General features: G+C 35.1%; 3 protein-coding genes across 3 annotated transcripts; 1 reads left to right on the forward strand and 2 right to left on the reverse strand.

The window, feature by feature from the left end:
* The first annotated feature begins 162 nt into the window (after window positions 1-162).
* Window positions 163-2,188, forward strand: LOC137815313 (probable magnesium transporter NIPA2). The gene is made up of 6 exons (XM_068618453.1): window positions 163-366; window positions 447-629; window positions 905-961; window positions 1,049-1,428; window positions 1,530-1,667; window positions 1,775-2,188. The coding sequence occupies exons 2-6, from the start codon at window positions 503-505 to the stop codon at window positions 2,057-2,059; spliced, it is 987 nt and encodes a 328-aa protein (XP_068474554.1). The 5' UTR covers window positions 163-366; window positions 447-502; the 3' UTR covers window positions 2,060-2,188.
* A 2,153-nt stretch (window positions 2,189-4,341) lies between these two features.
* On the reverse strand, window positions 4,342-8,856 carry LOC137815296 (uncharacterized). Its single transcript, XM_068618424.1, is given in 13 exon segments — window positions 4,342-4,637; window positions 4,639-4,712; window positions 5,619-5,799; window positions 5,877-5,972; window positions 6,061-6,116; window positions 7,224-7,443; window positions 7,524-7,603; window positions 7,741-7,842; window positions 8,042-8,106; window positions 8,249-8,350; window positions 8,439-8,487; window positions 8,576-8,666; window positions 8,743-8,856. Coding segments are annotated over 13 exon segments (1,248 nt in total). The 5' UTR covers window positions 8,829-8,856; the 3' UTR covers window positions 4,342-4,591.
* A 306-nt stretch (window positions 8,857-9,162) lies between these two features.
* On the reverse strand, window positions 9,163-12,002 carry LOC137815294 (cation/H(+) antiporter 8-like). The gene is made up of 3 exons (XM_068618423.1): window positions 11,541-12,002; window positions 10,448-11,455; window positions 9,163-10,366 (listed from the first exon to the last, which is right to left on the reverse strand). The coding sequence occupies exons 1-3, from the start codon at window positions 11,802-11,804 to the stop codon at window positions 9,263-9,265; spliced, it is 2,376 nt and encodes a 791-aa protein (XP_068474524.1). The 5' UTR covers window positions 11,805-12,002; the 3' UTR covers window positions 9,163-9,262.
* Between the last annotated feature and the right edge of the window lie 4,257 nt (window positions 12,003-16,259).

A 16,259-nucleotide genomic window follows, 5' to 3' on the forward strand; every position in this document is an offset into this window, starting at 1 on the left:
TTAATGTGAAGTTGAAAGTTATAAAGAATAAATCTCAGATGTTTGATATTTGTGGGTATTAAAAAACGTATAAAAATGGAAGAGAAATAATTGAGTGTTACATAGGTTTACTTTTTATAGATGATGGAAGTAAATAAATAGGGGTTGGTTCTCATCTGGATCTGGGATGCGCATAGGTAACGAATTTAAAGTTACCTATTGCGTTGGAATTCCCCTCTCTCGTCCCAACACGAGAGAGAACGCCCCATTCATTCATTGTAGATCTTTTCTCTTTAATATCATCTTCAGTTCCCTCCTTCTCATTATCTTCATGTTCAATATGGGACATTAGCTGCACCACTTTTTTGCAGGCAGCCAAGACAACAGGTGTGGTGGTATCCATATTAACCTAATTCATCATCTATTCTTCATTTATTCTTCATTATTCCAATCAATCTTCATTGCAGCTCTTTTGGATCACACATATCTTGGCCCTGCCCAGAGTTGATCCAGATAATCAACAATGGGGACAATACATGACAACGTGGTTGGCCTTATACTGGCCGTCTCTTCCAGCGTCTTCATTGGCTCCAGCTTTATAATTAAGAAAATGGGTCTTAAAAAGGCCGCCAGCAATGGCAGAAGAGCAGGTTCATCCTCTTCACCCTCTTACTTTTTCTTTTGTTCATTTCTGTTCTATTTTATAAAATGATATCAGAACTATTATAAGTTTATCATAAAAAGAGTTCGTTAGCCTTATCAAGTCATCTTCTATCAGCATTCCGACCATGCATAATATGTTATCTCACTGTCACTCTCGACATGCGATATGTTGGAGATAAGACATTTGAAGCATTTTATAGTATATAAGTAGTTGCATTATTCTTTTATATCTTTAACGCATTCTTTGTTTTGATTTTGTCAGCCACCGGAGGCCATTCCTATCTCTACGAACCCTTTTGGTGGTTAGGAATGATTTCAAGTGAGTCCTGTTCCTACATATCCAATGAAACCTAATTAAGAATGAATGAATAGTTTATCCTGAAACAATGAAGCATGCATTTTGCAGTGATCGGTGGGGAAATAGCCAATTTTGCTGCTTATGCTTTCGCTCCTGCAATCCTTGTAACTCCTTTGGGAGCTTTGAGCATCATTTTCAGTTCTGTGCTAGCTCACTTCATATTGAAAGAGAGATTGCACATATTTGGCGTGCTTGGGTGTGCCCTGTGTGTGGTGGGATCAACGTCTATTGTTTTGCATGCACCCCATGAAAAAGACATTCACTCTGTGAAGGAAGTGTGGGAACTTGCTACAGAACCAGGTTTTCTTGTCTACATCTGTCTTGTTGCTGTACTTGTTTGCGTCCTCATTTTCCGCTTTGTCAAATCCCATGGCCAGAAAAATATGTTGGTGTACATTGGAATATGTTCTCTCACCGGCTCCATTACGGTATCTTCATTACTCTCATGCATGCTCCATGCTTATTCATAATAATATATATATATACACACCATAACCATAAACTTATTATATATTATCTCCATCTTTAGGTTATGGGAGTGAAAGCAGTCGGAATTGCTTTGAAGCTCACATTCGAAGGGATGAATCAATTCTTTTTCTTTGAAACCTGGGTATTTACAGTGGTTGTCATAGGATGCTGCCTTACGCAGATTAACTACCTGAACAAGGTACGTATATACTACTATATGAGTGTCGGTGTTCGATACATGTGTCTGACACCGATATACCATTTAAGAGAAGTGTCCGAATCTGATATGAATAATGTGTGTTGCAGGCTTTGGACACGTATAACACTGCTGTGGTGTCGCCAGTTTACTACGTGATGTTCACATCATTTACAATAATCGCGAGTGTGATAATGTTTAAGGAATGGGCGAAACAAGATGCATCGCAGATTGCAACGGAGATGTGTGGGTTTGTGACAATTTTATCAGGAACATTTCTCCTTCACAGAACTAAGGATATGGGAAATAGACCCTCCGAAGTTCATTCCACTCCAGAGCCACACCAATTTCCTCAAAATAATGATACTAAGACACCTCAAACCCTCGAAATTTGAATACTCTCTCTTTCATTCATTCATGCATTAATGCCATCAAAATATGGAAAGCAGATGTTTAGGGCATAACAGGATCTTATTCTTTTATTTATAAATAGAAGCCTTTCTCTTTTGGTTTCTTTCTTTCAATCTCTTCCATTTCACATCTTTTTTCATCCATTTTCTTTTACTTTACTACCCAAAATTCAGCTCACATCTCTATATTTTTATTTAAAAAAAAATCAAAAAATATAAATTATTACCAAATATTACAATTAAAAACTTATAAAAATATGTATTTTAAATTGTTTTCTCTATTTATTCATTTTTTGAAAGGGATATTCACAAATATAAGTTTATTAGATTTACGTCAGGGATATTACTTATTATATCACTTATATGTGAATAAAAAAGTTGTACTTAGAAAAAAATTGTTTACACTAAATAAGAGAATCCTATTATATATGATTATATATAAGATTTGTGTTGTTGGATGAACATAGAGAAGTTGAATATTAGTTAATCTTTTAATAATAGAAGAAACAGAAAGAAAGTAATGGGTTTGAGGTTATATATTTCACTACAAGAAGTTCAAGACTTTTGTTACTTTTACAATACAAAAAGTTGCTCAGTTCAATTTAAACCATACATTTTCTTTTCTAACTTCACCTATTTTACAAATTTTTTGGATCCATAAAATTTTGATACTTTTATTTCCAATAATTAAAAACTGTCAATAAAAAGATTGAAAATAGTAAATATTATTACAGTTGAATACGATGGATTTTTTTAGTAAACATTATGTTAATGTTAGAAATGACCTATTTAACAAATTTTAAATAACTATTATAGTCAGTGAAAAATAATTGAAAATATCTAATAATTATCAATTAATTTTAGTAGAATAATTCAATATGTTATTTTTTTATTTTACTGCTTTGTAAATTTGTTGTTGTTTTTTTTTTATTTTACTGCTTTGTAAATATGTTATGTTTTTGTTTATAGTATTTTTTTTAAAATAATAAATTACTTTTGTTTTTAATCGTCATTATTTTTAATTTTAATTCCTATAAATAAAGTGTTTTTTCATTATAGTTATTATAAATATGTCACTTGTATGATGGAAGAGGAATTTAACAATAGAACTAAATACAAAGAAACATTTAAAATAACAAAAAAAAATCAAAATCAAAACATCCGTGTAGGTGTAGTGCCCATGATAGAGTTAATTAAGCCTTACTTTTGTATTGAAATCTGTAACCATCTAAATTTTTGTTTGGAATGACAAAGGATTGGATAATTGAGAAAAAATAAAAAATAACGTAAGAAAAGAAAATTTCAATAAATATAATAGAATAAAGGATTAAAGAGAATGTAAAAATAAGTTTTTAAAGTTAGTTAATAAATAAATAATATTTTAATAAACAAAACTGAGACAGGTATAGAAGAAAGAAGAGATGGGTATATATCCCATCTAAATTTTTTTATTCTGATATATAATTTAAAAAATTATATATTATCTATATTCATAAGGTGTTTTATGTCAAAATTAAGATAAATTGAAACAATAGAATTTATTTATCATAGACTTTATATATATATATATAATTTGTTGAAGAAATTATTTATTTGTATTTGGAAGGGACATAGACAGTTTTGGGGTTTAGTATTATACTCTCTTTTTATTAATTAGGATATAATCAGTGAAGAGATCGCTGGATAGACATTTTTTAAGTAATACACGTTCACAATATATATTTACAATTATGAGAGTGTTAGTTTCATCTTATTTATAAACTATGCACTGATATAATAGATTAATTTTATGTTATAATCCAATCCAATTACAAAGTTCTAAATTTTGGTAATAACTATTGTATTTTGATAATTGATGATATAAAAGTGTTTTAAAAATATAGAATCCCATTTATTAGAAGAACTTGTTTAAAGAAATGTGATGTTATTTATTTATTTCTTCTCAGAATTTGATTTCTGCAGTTAAAGAGATAGTAACGTAATTCATGTACATGTTAATCATTTGCTTTTCAAAATAAGTAGAAGAAACTTTCCTTTTCTGAACTCAATACACTTTATCTTACTCTTTATTTATTTCTACAGAAATAGTTAAAACCATCATTTCCGTGATTTAAATTAATGGTGACAATTCATTTTGGTGGATTACTTGGTTTAATTGAAAAGATAAAACTTTGAAGCAAAAATAAACAAAGATTATGCTCTAAATTTAGTTAATGATTTATAATGACTTCTGGCCACTTGTTTTTCTTCTTCAACCAAACATTACCTTGACCACAAAGCTTACTAAAATAAATTTAAAAAGTTACTTTAATAACATTCGATTGAAACTTGCTAGAATAGCCTAAAGTGTCCCATAAATAAGCCAATTTGGCATGACAGTTTCAAGTCTAAATTGTAGAACATAATATTTACAATTAGATAGAAAACGAGTTTCATCACGTGATGCACTGTTTCAACCTCAAATAAAGGTTCCAGTTCTAGAGGTATATACAATTAGTATGATAACTGATAATATCCTTAGCCTGAACTACCACTGAACCGAAGATCAAGCTGCAACTGTTCTGAGTACTTTTTCAACAGCATCGACGAAGCTTGATATATTTTTTCGAATATGAGTATCTAAAGAATTGGCCAACTTCTGAAAAATAAAAAAGCCCAATAGCAGAATCAGCACGAAAACCAGGTCATGATCAGAATAACACTTATATGAAAAATAAAGACTGATATGACTAAGTACTTGTAGAAGGAAAGAAAAAGCTAAAGTAAAATAAGTTTCTTCAATGAATTAAAATTAAATTCTACACTTCAACTTTTGTAGAAACTTCGTATTTGACTTCTCTACAAGTTTAGATACATATTTTGGTTTTAACTTATGAAAGAAGTTTAATTCGTTTTTACTTTATAATTTTCTTCCATAGGGAAAAATCTATCCAAGTAAGATTTAAGCATGGTCAACATGTCAAGTATAAAACCACCAATATGGTGTGGTTAATTTGAATCCTACAACAACAAAATCTTATCCTAGTATTTGAGGTCAACTACAAGATCAAACAACAGCATTCAATTTGGATGATCAGAAAAATATAGTAAAATGATACAAAAATGGGAGGATTTACTGCTTGCATAAACTTATATTATTTCCTTTCTCCAAATTTACATAGAAAGTTGACGTAGTTTCAAAAGGTGGATTTCAATGTAGTTATATTTAAGTTCAAGCTTCAACCCCTTCAACATTTGATAACCTCCATCACAACCCTGGTCTCGAATTGCAATTATACAGAAACTTTAGCGACAAACTACTGCATTTAGACCAAAATTGACTGAGCCACTGCATTAACTTTCTAGTTGTCAAAAGAAACTAAAAAATACATCTAGGATTAAACTACTATGGGATTTCAATAGGTTTAGCAAACAATTAAGTACAAACATTTTGAGCTTAAAACCCTGATACCAACCACATTGGTACTCTTCGTAAATATCCATAAACCACAAGGAAGAATGAAGGCAGAAATTTTATAGCTAATACAGACTGAAATTCCCTCACCTCAACTTTGCAATGAAAACTTAGAGAAGTTCTCTTCAAATCATCCGGTCCCTTTATGCATATCAGCTCCAATGGAGAACCAAATATGGGCCAACCATGTGACAACTTTATGTACGCATCAGTTCCTCCTGCCATATGAGCCACAATAGTCTCATCTTTGTCGAAGTATTCAAGTGAATATCTGCATTGACACAATAAATGTAAAGAAAACACTAAATGATATCCAAATTTAAGAGCATCAAAGCCAAACAGTCTTACCTTGATTTATTAGCATCCTTTATTACAAGACTCCGGAGTGTGCTTAGTATAATTCTATCTTGCACTTTCTGAATGAACCACTGCAACGAGGGCTTGCTGCATGGTAAATGAATGTCAAGGAATAAGTTGTGGCCACAAGGAATCTCGGACCCATGATTAAGAGAAAAATGAGGACATGGCAAACCTGACAGACTTTGCATAATCAACAATGTCGCTCAAATATATATCATTAGGAATAACCTAAAAAATAATTCCAAGAAATTCAATAAATCATCTAAAGATAACAAGGATTATAAAAATGGAAAAATAAATTCATAAGTTTAAGTTTTTCATATGTTGTTCTTGCGGCATAAACAAATGGTATCATATCAAAACATCCTACAATACAAACTTAAAGGAGATTAGGAAAGAAAAAGGTAAATGCATTCTTGTGTTCTACCAGGATCACACTAAAAGTATGAAACAACAGTACTAATGAATAGATATAAATTCCTAGATTACTTAATCTGATAATTACTCCCTCTTCAATCATCTACGTGAAATCTAAAGTTCAAAGCAAAATCTGATATTAGGTATTCAAGAAAAGTTTGGGTACAATTTGAAAAGGGAAAAATAAGTAAAACCTTCCATCAAATTCCCACTAGTATCTTTAAAAATCTATTACATATTGTGATGGAATCTTTTACATCAACATAATATAACAAGAAAAGTTTGCTCGTTTATCAAACATCCGATCACATTGTAACACATAGTTGGTATTATCAATTAAGTGTTTTAATCTAGTTTATCTCTCTTCCACACCTTCTGTACCCAAGACCCACAATCTCTACGATCTCCACGACTTTGAAATTTCTAAACTTATTCTCCAATGTTTCTCGAGTGCAAGACATATACCGAACATTGATCCCCTACAATAAAGGCCCTAAACTAAAAATAGCAATAATTGGAGTAGAAATCGGAAAATAAGAACAAAGCACTGATGTCAGCACATGATATATCCAGAAAATGACACCACCATCCCATTCCCCCTGTGAGGAAAAGATGCATCATAAAGTATAAAGTTTAAGACACTAAAAGATCAGTCATTATCTGAACTAAGCAAGAAACTAATGAATTAATGATAATTATAAAGCCAGTGGAATATTATAATAAAGATTACTAACTTAAACCAAAAGTCATTGTTTCTTGAGTCATTGAACCTGAATTTATTAGTTAATTGTCTGTCTGCTACAAAACACTGAGGTCTAAAGCACAACCAGCTCAAAAGTACGCAAGTAACAAGTTAATTCTGTTGAACAACAAAACTCATACAAAAAGTCAAATTAAGATAATGACCTATTTTCATACCTGGACACTCTTTAACTTCATAGTCCCCTCAAAAACTTCAATCAATAACTCATGATTCAGCTCAGCTGCATCAGTGGTATCTTCTTGAACACTCAGCTGGTAGGAAATGCCCTCAAATGTTGGTATATAAGTACGCAATGACAACCTAACGTAATTCTCATCAAATGCAAGCACTCTTAGACCCGTGAATGCATCCTCAATCTGCTCGACAACTTCAAACCTGAACAAGGAAACAAGTTGAGTAAGCTGTGACACAGAATTACAGATAAGCATTTGAAGTGTGAGTAAAAGTTGACTGACCACTTGACTGTGAACTGAAGATTCTGCAGAGACTTTAGAATCAACTTCATTTCATCAATCTTATTTTCAAGTTCAAATTGCTGCAACATATGAGCAAAAAACATAATTCTTAATAGATCTCATATAATCTGCATGTCTTTGAAACTAATTCAATTCAATTCAATCCCCAAGAAGAAAATAAATAGAAAGTAGCATGGATTGTCCGTGTCAACTACACCTCTAAATTTTTGTCTAGATTTTCAGCGGCCAAATTTGAAGAATCATCTTCCAGAATTGAGGAATCGATGCCTTCGGGAGCCTCAGATATGTTCTTCTGATCCTGTAATTATTAAAAGCTAATATAAAAACATGATAACTACATGAAACCCCTCGTACCACTCCGCATTTGACAAAGGGATGGTTAATGAAGTGGATATAGTAATAATTAACCTTCAGAGTGAACAAAGGAATTAGCCACAAACAGTATAAAACACAAACAGGTGCTTAATTTACAAGAGAAGCAAGAAGGAAGCAGCAACCTTTGATGAATTAAACCGTAAAGAAAACTCCAATTCTTCAAGTTTGGCCTCCAAGATAACAGAATCTGGAGAGAGGGGAACAAGAAGTAAAATGTGAAATGATTCATGATGGTGGCGTAATAGCAGTACCAGTAGAGAACACAAATAACATGAACAGGATTAAAAATGGCAGGAGCTGGTGAGTGCGAGTGAGTGTAAAAGAGAGACCGTCGTTGTGAGTTCTGGCAAGAAGGTCAATCTGGTCAGCTACTTGGGCAGATTGAAGGTGGACGTTGCGAAGCTCCTCTTGCAAATGGTGTATGAAAGCATCTGGAGTGGAGCAATCAAAGTTAAGATTGAATTTCCCACAGAAAACGAGATGAAATGAAAAGAGAGAAGGGAGTGACCGAAAAGAAACCTTGAATTCCATTAGAAGGGAAGTCGGATAGAATGTGGTGCAGTGTGTTCTGTGGGATTGAAAATTGAAAGTGAATGGATAGGAAGCCGTTGGGAATTGGGAATAGCAACGAAGGAAAACGGGTAACCTAATTTAACCTGAAGATGAAGAGCGCAGTGATTGGGGGTATCCGATTCCGAAGGGTTGAATTCATGGTCATCGCAAAGCTTCTGAATCTGCGCGATTCGACTGAAAGAAACACACAACAAGCGTGACAGACAGAGACCGGATAATCAGAATCAGAAGACAGTGAAGGAGTGAATACCTGCGGAGCTTCGAAGATTCTTCTTCACCCATCTCTTTCTCTCTCTCTCTCTCTTTCACACACACACTTTTCCCACCCAAAAACATTTCAAATCTCTTCCCCCCAATTTGTGTTTAAATATCTCATTTCTCACTTTATTTTATTTTTTTTACCTTATTTTTTTCAAATTAATTACTGGAGTAACCATTTAGGAAAATATATATGAACAACCCCATTTTTTATATAATCACATTAAAATTTTCAATACTATTATTTTAATATTTTTTTATATTATTTAATTACAAATTTATCTTTTATTATAAATATTTATTTTTAAACCTAAAAGGTTTTATACAACTCCATTTATTATCTAAATAAATTATTATTTTATTATAATATAATACTTTATTTCAAAAACAGTAATTAGAGTATGAAACAAACTTTAGCCGGATCAAATCAAATATTAATGAGAGAATGATTAAGAAAAAAATTACACAGTAGAAGAGAAAGAAGATTGAAGATAGAAGATGAAGATGAGAGGCTAAAATAACCAGCCTTTGCGGGGTTTGGGTGCGAATTGCTGCTGCACCACCAAAATCGATGCACGGCTCTCCAAATCCGGCGAGGCAAGAAAGTCTCCGATGACACCTAACTCTGGGAATTCGCTCCAGTTTGTGAGTCCCTGCGTCTGAGGGGAATCGAACCCATGCCTCCTCCCCACGATGAAGAAGTCATGCTCTTTCGCCACCTCGTTCAGGAACGCCGCCGTCTCAGATCCTTCCTTTGCCACTATCTGTTGATACCTTATGTTATTTTCATGCCTGTTCTTCATTTCTTCCAGCTCTTCTGCCCTTTCATCCCAATCCTTCTCCGCCTCGTACACCAGGTGATACACCACAAGCTTCATCCCCTTCTTCATCATCGCTCTCTTCGCTATGCACAGCGCCTCCTCGTCATCCTCTCCCCCCAAATATATCAGCCCCAATCGAATTGACGTCTCCTCTCTCATTTTCTGCCATGCTCTCGACACCAGGATTGCAACCGAGCATGGAGCTATTTCCAGGACCCTGCAATTCAGTGCCCTTATGCTCTTCTCGTCCATTTCCACTTCCCCATCCACCGACCATCTCTGATGAAACGGAAGAATTATTATGGACGCCACCTTGTCGAAGGCAAGGTTGCAAACGTCTTCGTACATCAGGTTCGGTGGCGACACTGCGGTGCAGGGGTACGATGACACCGCACCAGGGTTCTCGTGCTCGTAAACGTCGAAAGCAAGGATTACCTCATCTGAGTATGACCTGTGCTGAATCCCTGATTCTTGCCTTTGAATACGGTGGGGGATGAAAATCGGCAAGGCGCGTCCCACCAGCTCTATTAGATGCAACGCATCCACTGCGATTGGAGTTTCTCCCGTTGGACAACACAGGTCGACCATATCTATCATCGACGATATCTGGTTTGGCTTGTGAATGCACACCAGCATCCTCAGCTCAGACCAAGCTCTTAAACTCATGATGTTTCTTTTTTGGTACCCTGCGTATTTTCTTGAAGGGTCGTACAAAAACCTCACAGACCATTGCACCGTACATGCTACCACGATTATGCTCAGAATCATTATTCCGTATGTTAGCCCATCGATTATCTGCAAGTTTTGTTTGCTATCTATTAGAAATTCTGCATCAGGCATAGTATAACAAGATAAGATAGTTGAACAATGGAGTACCTTGTAGTCGTATAAGAAGCAGTAGAGTCCGATTTCCACAACGCCTTTGGAGTTCAAAATGAGGGAGAGAGCGAGAGCATCACGGAAGGGCATGTTGCTGTAGAGGGCGGGTAGAGTGCAGGCTATGATTTTGACCAAGTGGGTGAGGATGATGACGAGACAGATATTGAAAACTAAAGCGGAGGAATAAGAGGAGGAAAAATCTGCTTTGAGCATGCAGATTGTGATGAAGATTGGCAAAAGGAAGGTGGTACCAAAGAAGTTAAGCTTCTTGACCAATGCAGATCCTAGTGGAGGTCCCTCTGGCACGGCCAATCCCAGAATGAAAGCTCCAAGCACGAATTCTTGGTTTATTTTAACTGAAGCCCAACCTAACATGAAGAGCAGCACGATGATAACGTAAACGTAACCATCTTTCACAGGTCTTCCTTCTGGAGTGTTTCTGATGATCCAAAACATTACTGGGCGACACACTAATGGGACAAATATACCCATTGCAAACAAACCGAAGAGGTTTTTAATAATCTCTTCTGAACCACCCTCACAGAACATAAAAAGAGTGCCTACGGTGGTAGCGAAGGTGCACAATACGTCACTCACCAATGCGGCAGACAATGCCAATTTGCCAAGTTCGGAGTTCTGGATTTGAAGTTCATTGAGAAGGGAAGCAATGACGGCAAATGAAATAATAGTGTGGGAGACCAATGCAACAACGAAATGGTCGTAGTTATCTTTGACAACATCAAGCAGTGGATATTTGAACACGGCCAGGATTGATATGGCGGTGAATATGGGCACTACCAATCCTATAATGGCAATGGTCCATGCCCTCTTTCCCATCCTTGTTATCAAGCTAAAATCCATCTGCACACCGTTTATGAAGATGAAAAGCACAAAACCCATCGATGTTACTGTTGTGATGGTGTCGTGAGTTCCATAAGGAAACAGCACCCTCATGTACGACCCCAGTGGTTCCCCAGCAAAAAGAGCCTGCAGAATTAACCCAGCCTGCATCCATACATGTAAACAAACAGATTGATGAACACAAATACATATATACATATAATATATGCACACAAAATACAGAACTTACCATCATCTGGGAAATAAAGAGAGGGACTTTGAAGGGCATGAGGAGGAGCCGACAGATTTGGGTGAGGGCAAATATTAGAAGGACTTGTAACTCAAACAAGGGGAGAAAAGATCTGATTGGAGTCCTTGTATTTTGTGAGCTGCCATGCCATAACCCATCTGAAACAATGTGGGGTGGCGCAGCAAGGCATACCAGGTACCTCTGTTTCATTTCATCCACTTCTGTAATTGAGAGGAACATCGTTTCATTTGCATTTAACTTCATTTTCCCCACTTGTTAATGAATATCAGTATTTGAGATTACCAATGCAAATGAACTCAATCAATTCCCTCAAAGTTTGAAAGATATGGTATTATATGTATATCCCAATGCCATGGTTACCTGATGATGATACAGGTAAGAAGCACTAATGGAGTTGATTATGCAAAGTTTGACCACGGTTGAGTCTACAATCTCTTGCTTTTCCATAAGTAATTTCTGCTCATCCTACCTGTAATGGAACTTCAGACCATATTTACACCTTCGCACAGTTGTAATCTCCTAACTAATTTCAACTGTTTATTATAATTAGACAAATACAGAGTCAATAATATCTCCAAATTTGTCATTTAGATACATGCCACCTCAATGATTAAAATTACCCAATCCCTTCTGTTTATCTTTTACTAAAAACTTCATATGCTCCTGTTTAATAATTTAATCATCTATATATCCTTTTCTAAATTATGACTGAAATCAAAATAATAACGTCTGGTTTTATTTTTGTCTCAATGCTCGTGTGCTAAATTTTCTATCTAACATTATTTACATTTTTATTTCCCCATTTAGCACTCATTTGTTTTTATTTATCTATCTAACATCCTTTTGTTTTTATTTCCCTATCTAACACATTTTTAATTTTTTATTTTCCTATCTAACACCATTTCAAAAATAAATAAATAAATAATAAATTAAAAAAAATTGATAATTTTAATTTAGAATGCATTAAAAAATAAATATTTTTAATGTTTAAAATAGTTAGAAATATAATTAATGAATAAATATTCACTCACGGTCTGGGTCTTACTACGCCCTATTCCTTGGGTCTTTTGGTCTGAAAATTTTACCAGACATTCGTCATTGTGTGTATTGAGTTTTGGCTGAAATTTGAGCCCCAGATTTGTCGCACAAGATTTTCAATAAATTTTTTTATCATCACTGCCAGGGTTGAAAGGAAGGTTCATTTGTGTGTGAAACAGTTTGATTTATTTCCTAGGTGAATACTCATCCGTTTGACGTGAAATTTGTCGCGTTTTGTCCCGAATACAGGGAAGAAAAGTCAGGACATTTTGTTTTCGGAAAACCGATTTTGTTCACTCTCGGTCTGGGTTTTACTACGCCCTATTCCTTGAATCTTTTGGTCTGAAAATTATACCAAACATTCGTCATTGTGTGTATTGAGTTTTGGCTGAGTTTTGAGCCCCAGATTCGTCCCACAAGATTTTTAATAATTTTTTTTATCATCATTGCCAGGGTTGAGAGGAAGATTCGTTTGTGTGTGAAACTGTTTGATTTTCTTCCTAGGTGAATACTCTTCTGTTTGACGTGACATTTGTCGCGTTTTGTCCAGAATTCAGTCACGATTCTTACGTGGAATTTCAGGAAAGAATTATTTCGGGACCATTTTACTTAAATTTTGTGAAAAACCAATGCTATCCTCTAGCAAAATTTGTGAAATTTCGCCATTCTCTCTACAATTTTATTCGGTGTCCATATTGCGTTGAAAAATTGCAAAAGAAAATCACACAAGTACTTTCATGTGTTGTTTGAACCCTCCTAAGGAGACACGTCCATAAAAAATTCACAAAAAGAAGATACAGGGAAGAAAAGCCAGGACATTTTGTTTTCGGAAAATCGATTTTGTTCACTCTCGGTCTGGGTCTTACTACGCCCTATTCCTTGGGTCTTTTGGTCTGAAAATTTTACCAGACAATCGTCATTGTGTGTATTGAGTTTTGGCTGAGATTTGAGCCTCAGATTCATCCCACAAGATTTTCAATAAATTTTTTTATCATCACTGCCATGGTTGAAAGGAAGGTTCGTTTGTGTGTGAAACAGTTTGATTTTTTTCCTAGGTGAATACTCATCCGTTTGACGTGAAATTTGTCGCGTTTTGTACCGAATTCAGTCACGATTTTTACGTGTAATTTCAGGAAAGAATTATTTCGGGGCCATTTTTCTTAAATTTTGTGAAAAACCAAGACTATCCTCTAGAAAAATTTGAGAAATTTCGCCATACTCTCTGCAATTTTATTCATGGTCCTATTTGCCTTGAAAAATTACAAAGAAAATCACACAAGTACTTTCATCTGTTGTTTGCACCCTCCTAAGGAGGCACGTCCATAAAAAATTCACAAAACGAAGATACAGGGAAGAAAAGCCAGGACATTTTGTTTTCGAAAAATCGATTTTGTTCACTCTCGGTCTGGGTCTTACTACGCCCTATTAGTTGGGTCTTTTGGTCTGAAATTTTTACCAGACATTCGTTATTGTGTGTATTGAGTTTTGGCTGAGATTTGAGCCTCAGATTCGTTCCACAAGAATTTCAATAAATTTTTTTATCATCACTGCCAGAGTTGAAAGGAACGTCCGTTTGTGTGTGAAACTGTTTGATTTTTTTCCTAACTGAATACTCATCCGTTGGACGTGAAATTTGTCGCGTTTTGTCCCGAATTCAGTCACGATTCTTACGTGGAATTTCATGAAAGAATTATTTTAGGACCATTTTTCTTAATTTTTGTGAAAAACCAAAGCTATCCTTTAGCAAAATTTGTGAAATTTCGCTATACTCTCTGCAATTTTATTCGTGGTCCTATTTGCCTTGAAAAATTACAAAGAAAATCACACAAGTACTTTCATGTGTTGTTTGCACCCTCCTAAGGACGCACGTCCATAAAAAAATTCACAAAAAGAAGATACAGGGAAGAAAATCCAGGACATTTTGTTTTCGGAAAACCGATTTTGTTCACTCTCGGTCTGGGGCTTACTACGCCCTATTCCTTGGGTCTTTTGGTCTGAAAACTTTACCAGACATTCTTCATTGTGTGTATTGAGTTTTGGCTGAGATTTGAGCCCCAGATTCGTCCCACAAGATTTTCAATAATTTTTTTTATCATCACTGCCAGGGTTGAAAGGAAAGTTTGTTTGTGTGTGAAACTGTTTGATTTTTTTCCTAGGTGAATACTCATCCGTTTGACGTGAAATTTGTCACGTTTTGTCCCGAAAATTAGTCACGATTCTTACGTGGAATTACAGGAAATAATTATTTCAGGGCCATTTTTCTTAAATTTTGTGAAAAAGCAAGGCTATCCTCTAGCAAAATTTGAGAAATTTCGCCATACTCTCTGCAATTTTATTCGTGGTCCTATTTGCCTTGAAAAATTACAAAGAAAATCACACAAGTACTTTCATGTGTTGTTTGCACCCTCCTAAGGACGCACGTCCATAAAAAAATTCACAAAAAGAAGATACAGGGAAGAAAATCCAGGACATTTTGTTTTCGGAAAACCGATTTTGTTCACTCTCGGTCTGGGGCTTACTACGCCCTATTCCTTGGGTCTTTTGGTCTGAAAACTTTACCAGACATTCTTCATTGTGTGTATTGAGTTTTGGCTGAGATTTGAGCCCCAGATTCGTCCCACAAGATTTTCAATAATTTTTTTTATCATCACTGCCAGGGTTGAAAGGAAAGTTCGTTTGTGTGTGAAACTGTTTGATTTTTTTCCTAGGTGAATACTCATCCGTTTGACGTGAAATTTGTCACGTTTTGTCCCGAAAATCAGTCTCGATTCTTACGTGGAATTTCAGGAAATAATTATTTCGGGGCCATTTTTCTTAAATTTTGTGAAAAAGCAAGGCTATCCTCTAGCAAAATTTGAGAAATTTCGCCATACTCTCTGCAATTTTATTCGTGGTCCTATTTGCCTTGAAAAATTACAAAGAAAATCACACAAGTACTTTCATCTGTTGTTTGCACCCTCCTAAGGAGGCACGTCCATAAAAAATTCACAAAACGAAGATACAGGGAAGAAAAGCCAGGACATTTTGTTTTCGAAAAATCGATTTTGTTCACTCTCGGTTTGGGTCTTACTACGCCCTATTCTTTGGGTCTTTTGGTCTGAAATTTTTACCAGACATTCGTTATTGTGTGTATTGAGTTTTGGCTGAGATTTGAGCCCCAGATTCGTCCCACAAGATTTTCAATAATTTTTTTATCATTACTGCCAGGGTTGAAATGAAGGTTCGTTTGTGTGTGAAACTGTTTGATTTTTTTCCTAGGTGAATACTCATCCGTTTGACGTGAAATTTGTCTCGTTTTGTCCCGAATTCAGTCACGATTCTTACGTGGAATTTCAGGAAAGAATTATTTCGGGACCATTTTTCTTAAATTTTGTGAAAAACCAAGGCTATCCTCTAGCAAAATTTGTGAAATTTCGCCATACTCTCTGCAATTTTATTCGGGGTCCATATTGTGTTGAAAAATTGCAAAAAAAATCACACAAGTACTATCATGTGTTGTTTGCATCCTCCTAAGCAGGCACGTCCATAAAAAATTCACAAAAAGAAGATACAGGGAAGAAAAGCCAGGACATTTTGTTTTCGGAAAACCGATTTTGTTCACTCTCGGTCTGGCTCTTACTACGCCCTATTCCTTATGTATTTTGGTCTGAAATTTTTACC

Source organism: Phaseolus vulgaris, chromosome 1, assembly GCF_000499845.2.
Source record: "Phaseolus vulgaris cultivar G19833 chromosome 1, P. vulgaris v2.0, whole genome shotgun sequence".
Lineage (NCBI taxonomy): Eukaryota > Viridiplantae > Streptophyta > Magnoliopsida > Fabales > Fabaceae > Phaseolus > Phaseolus vulgaris.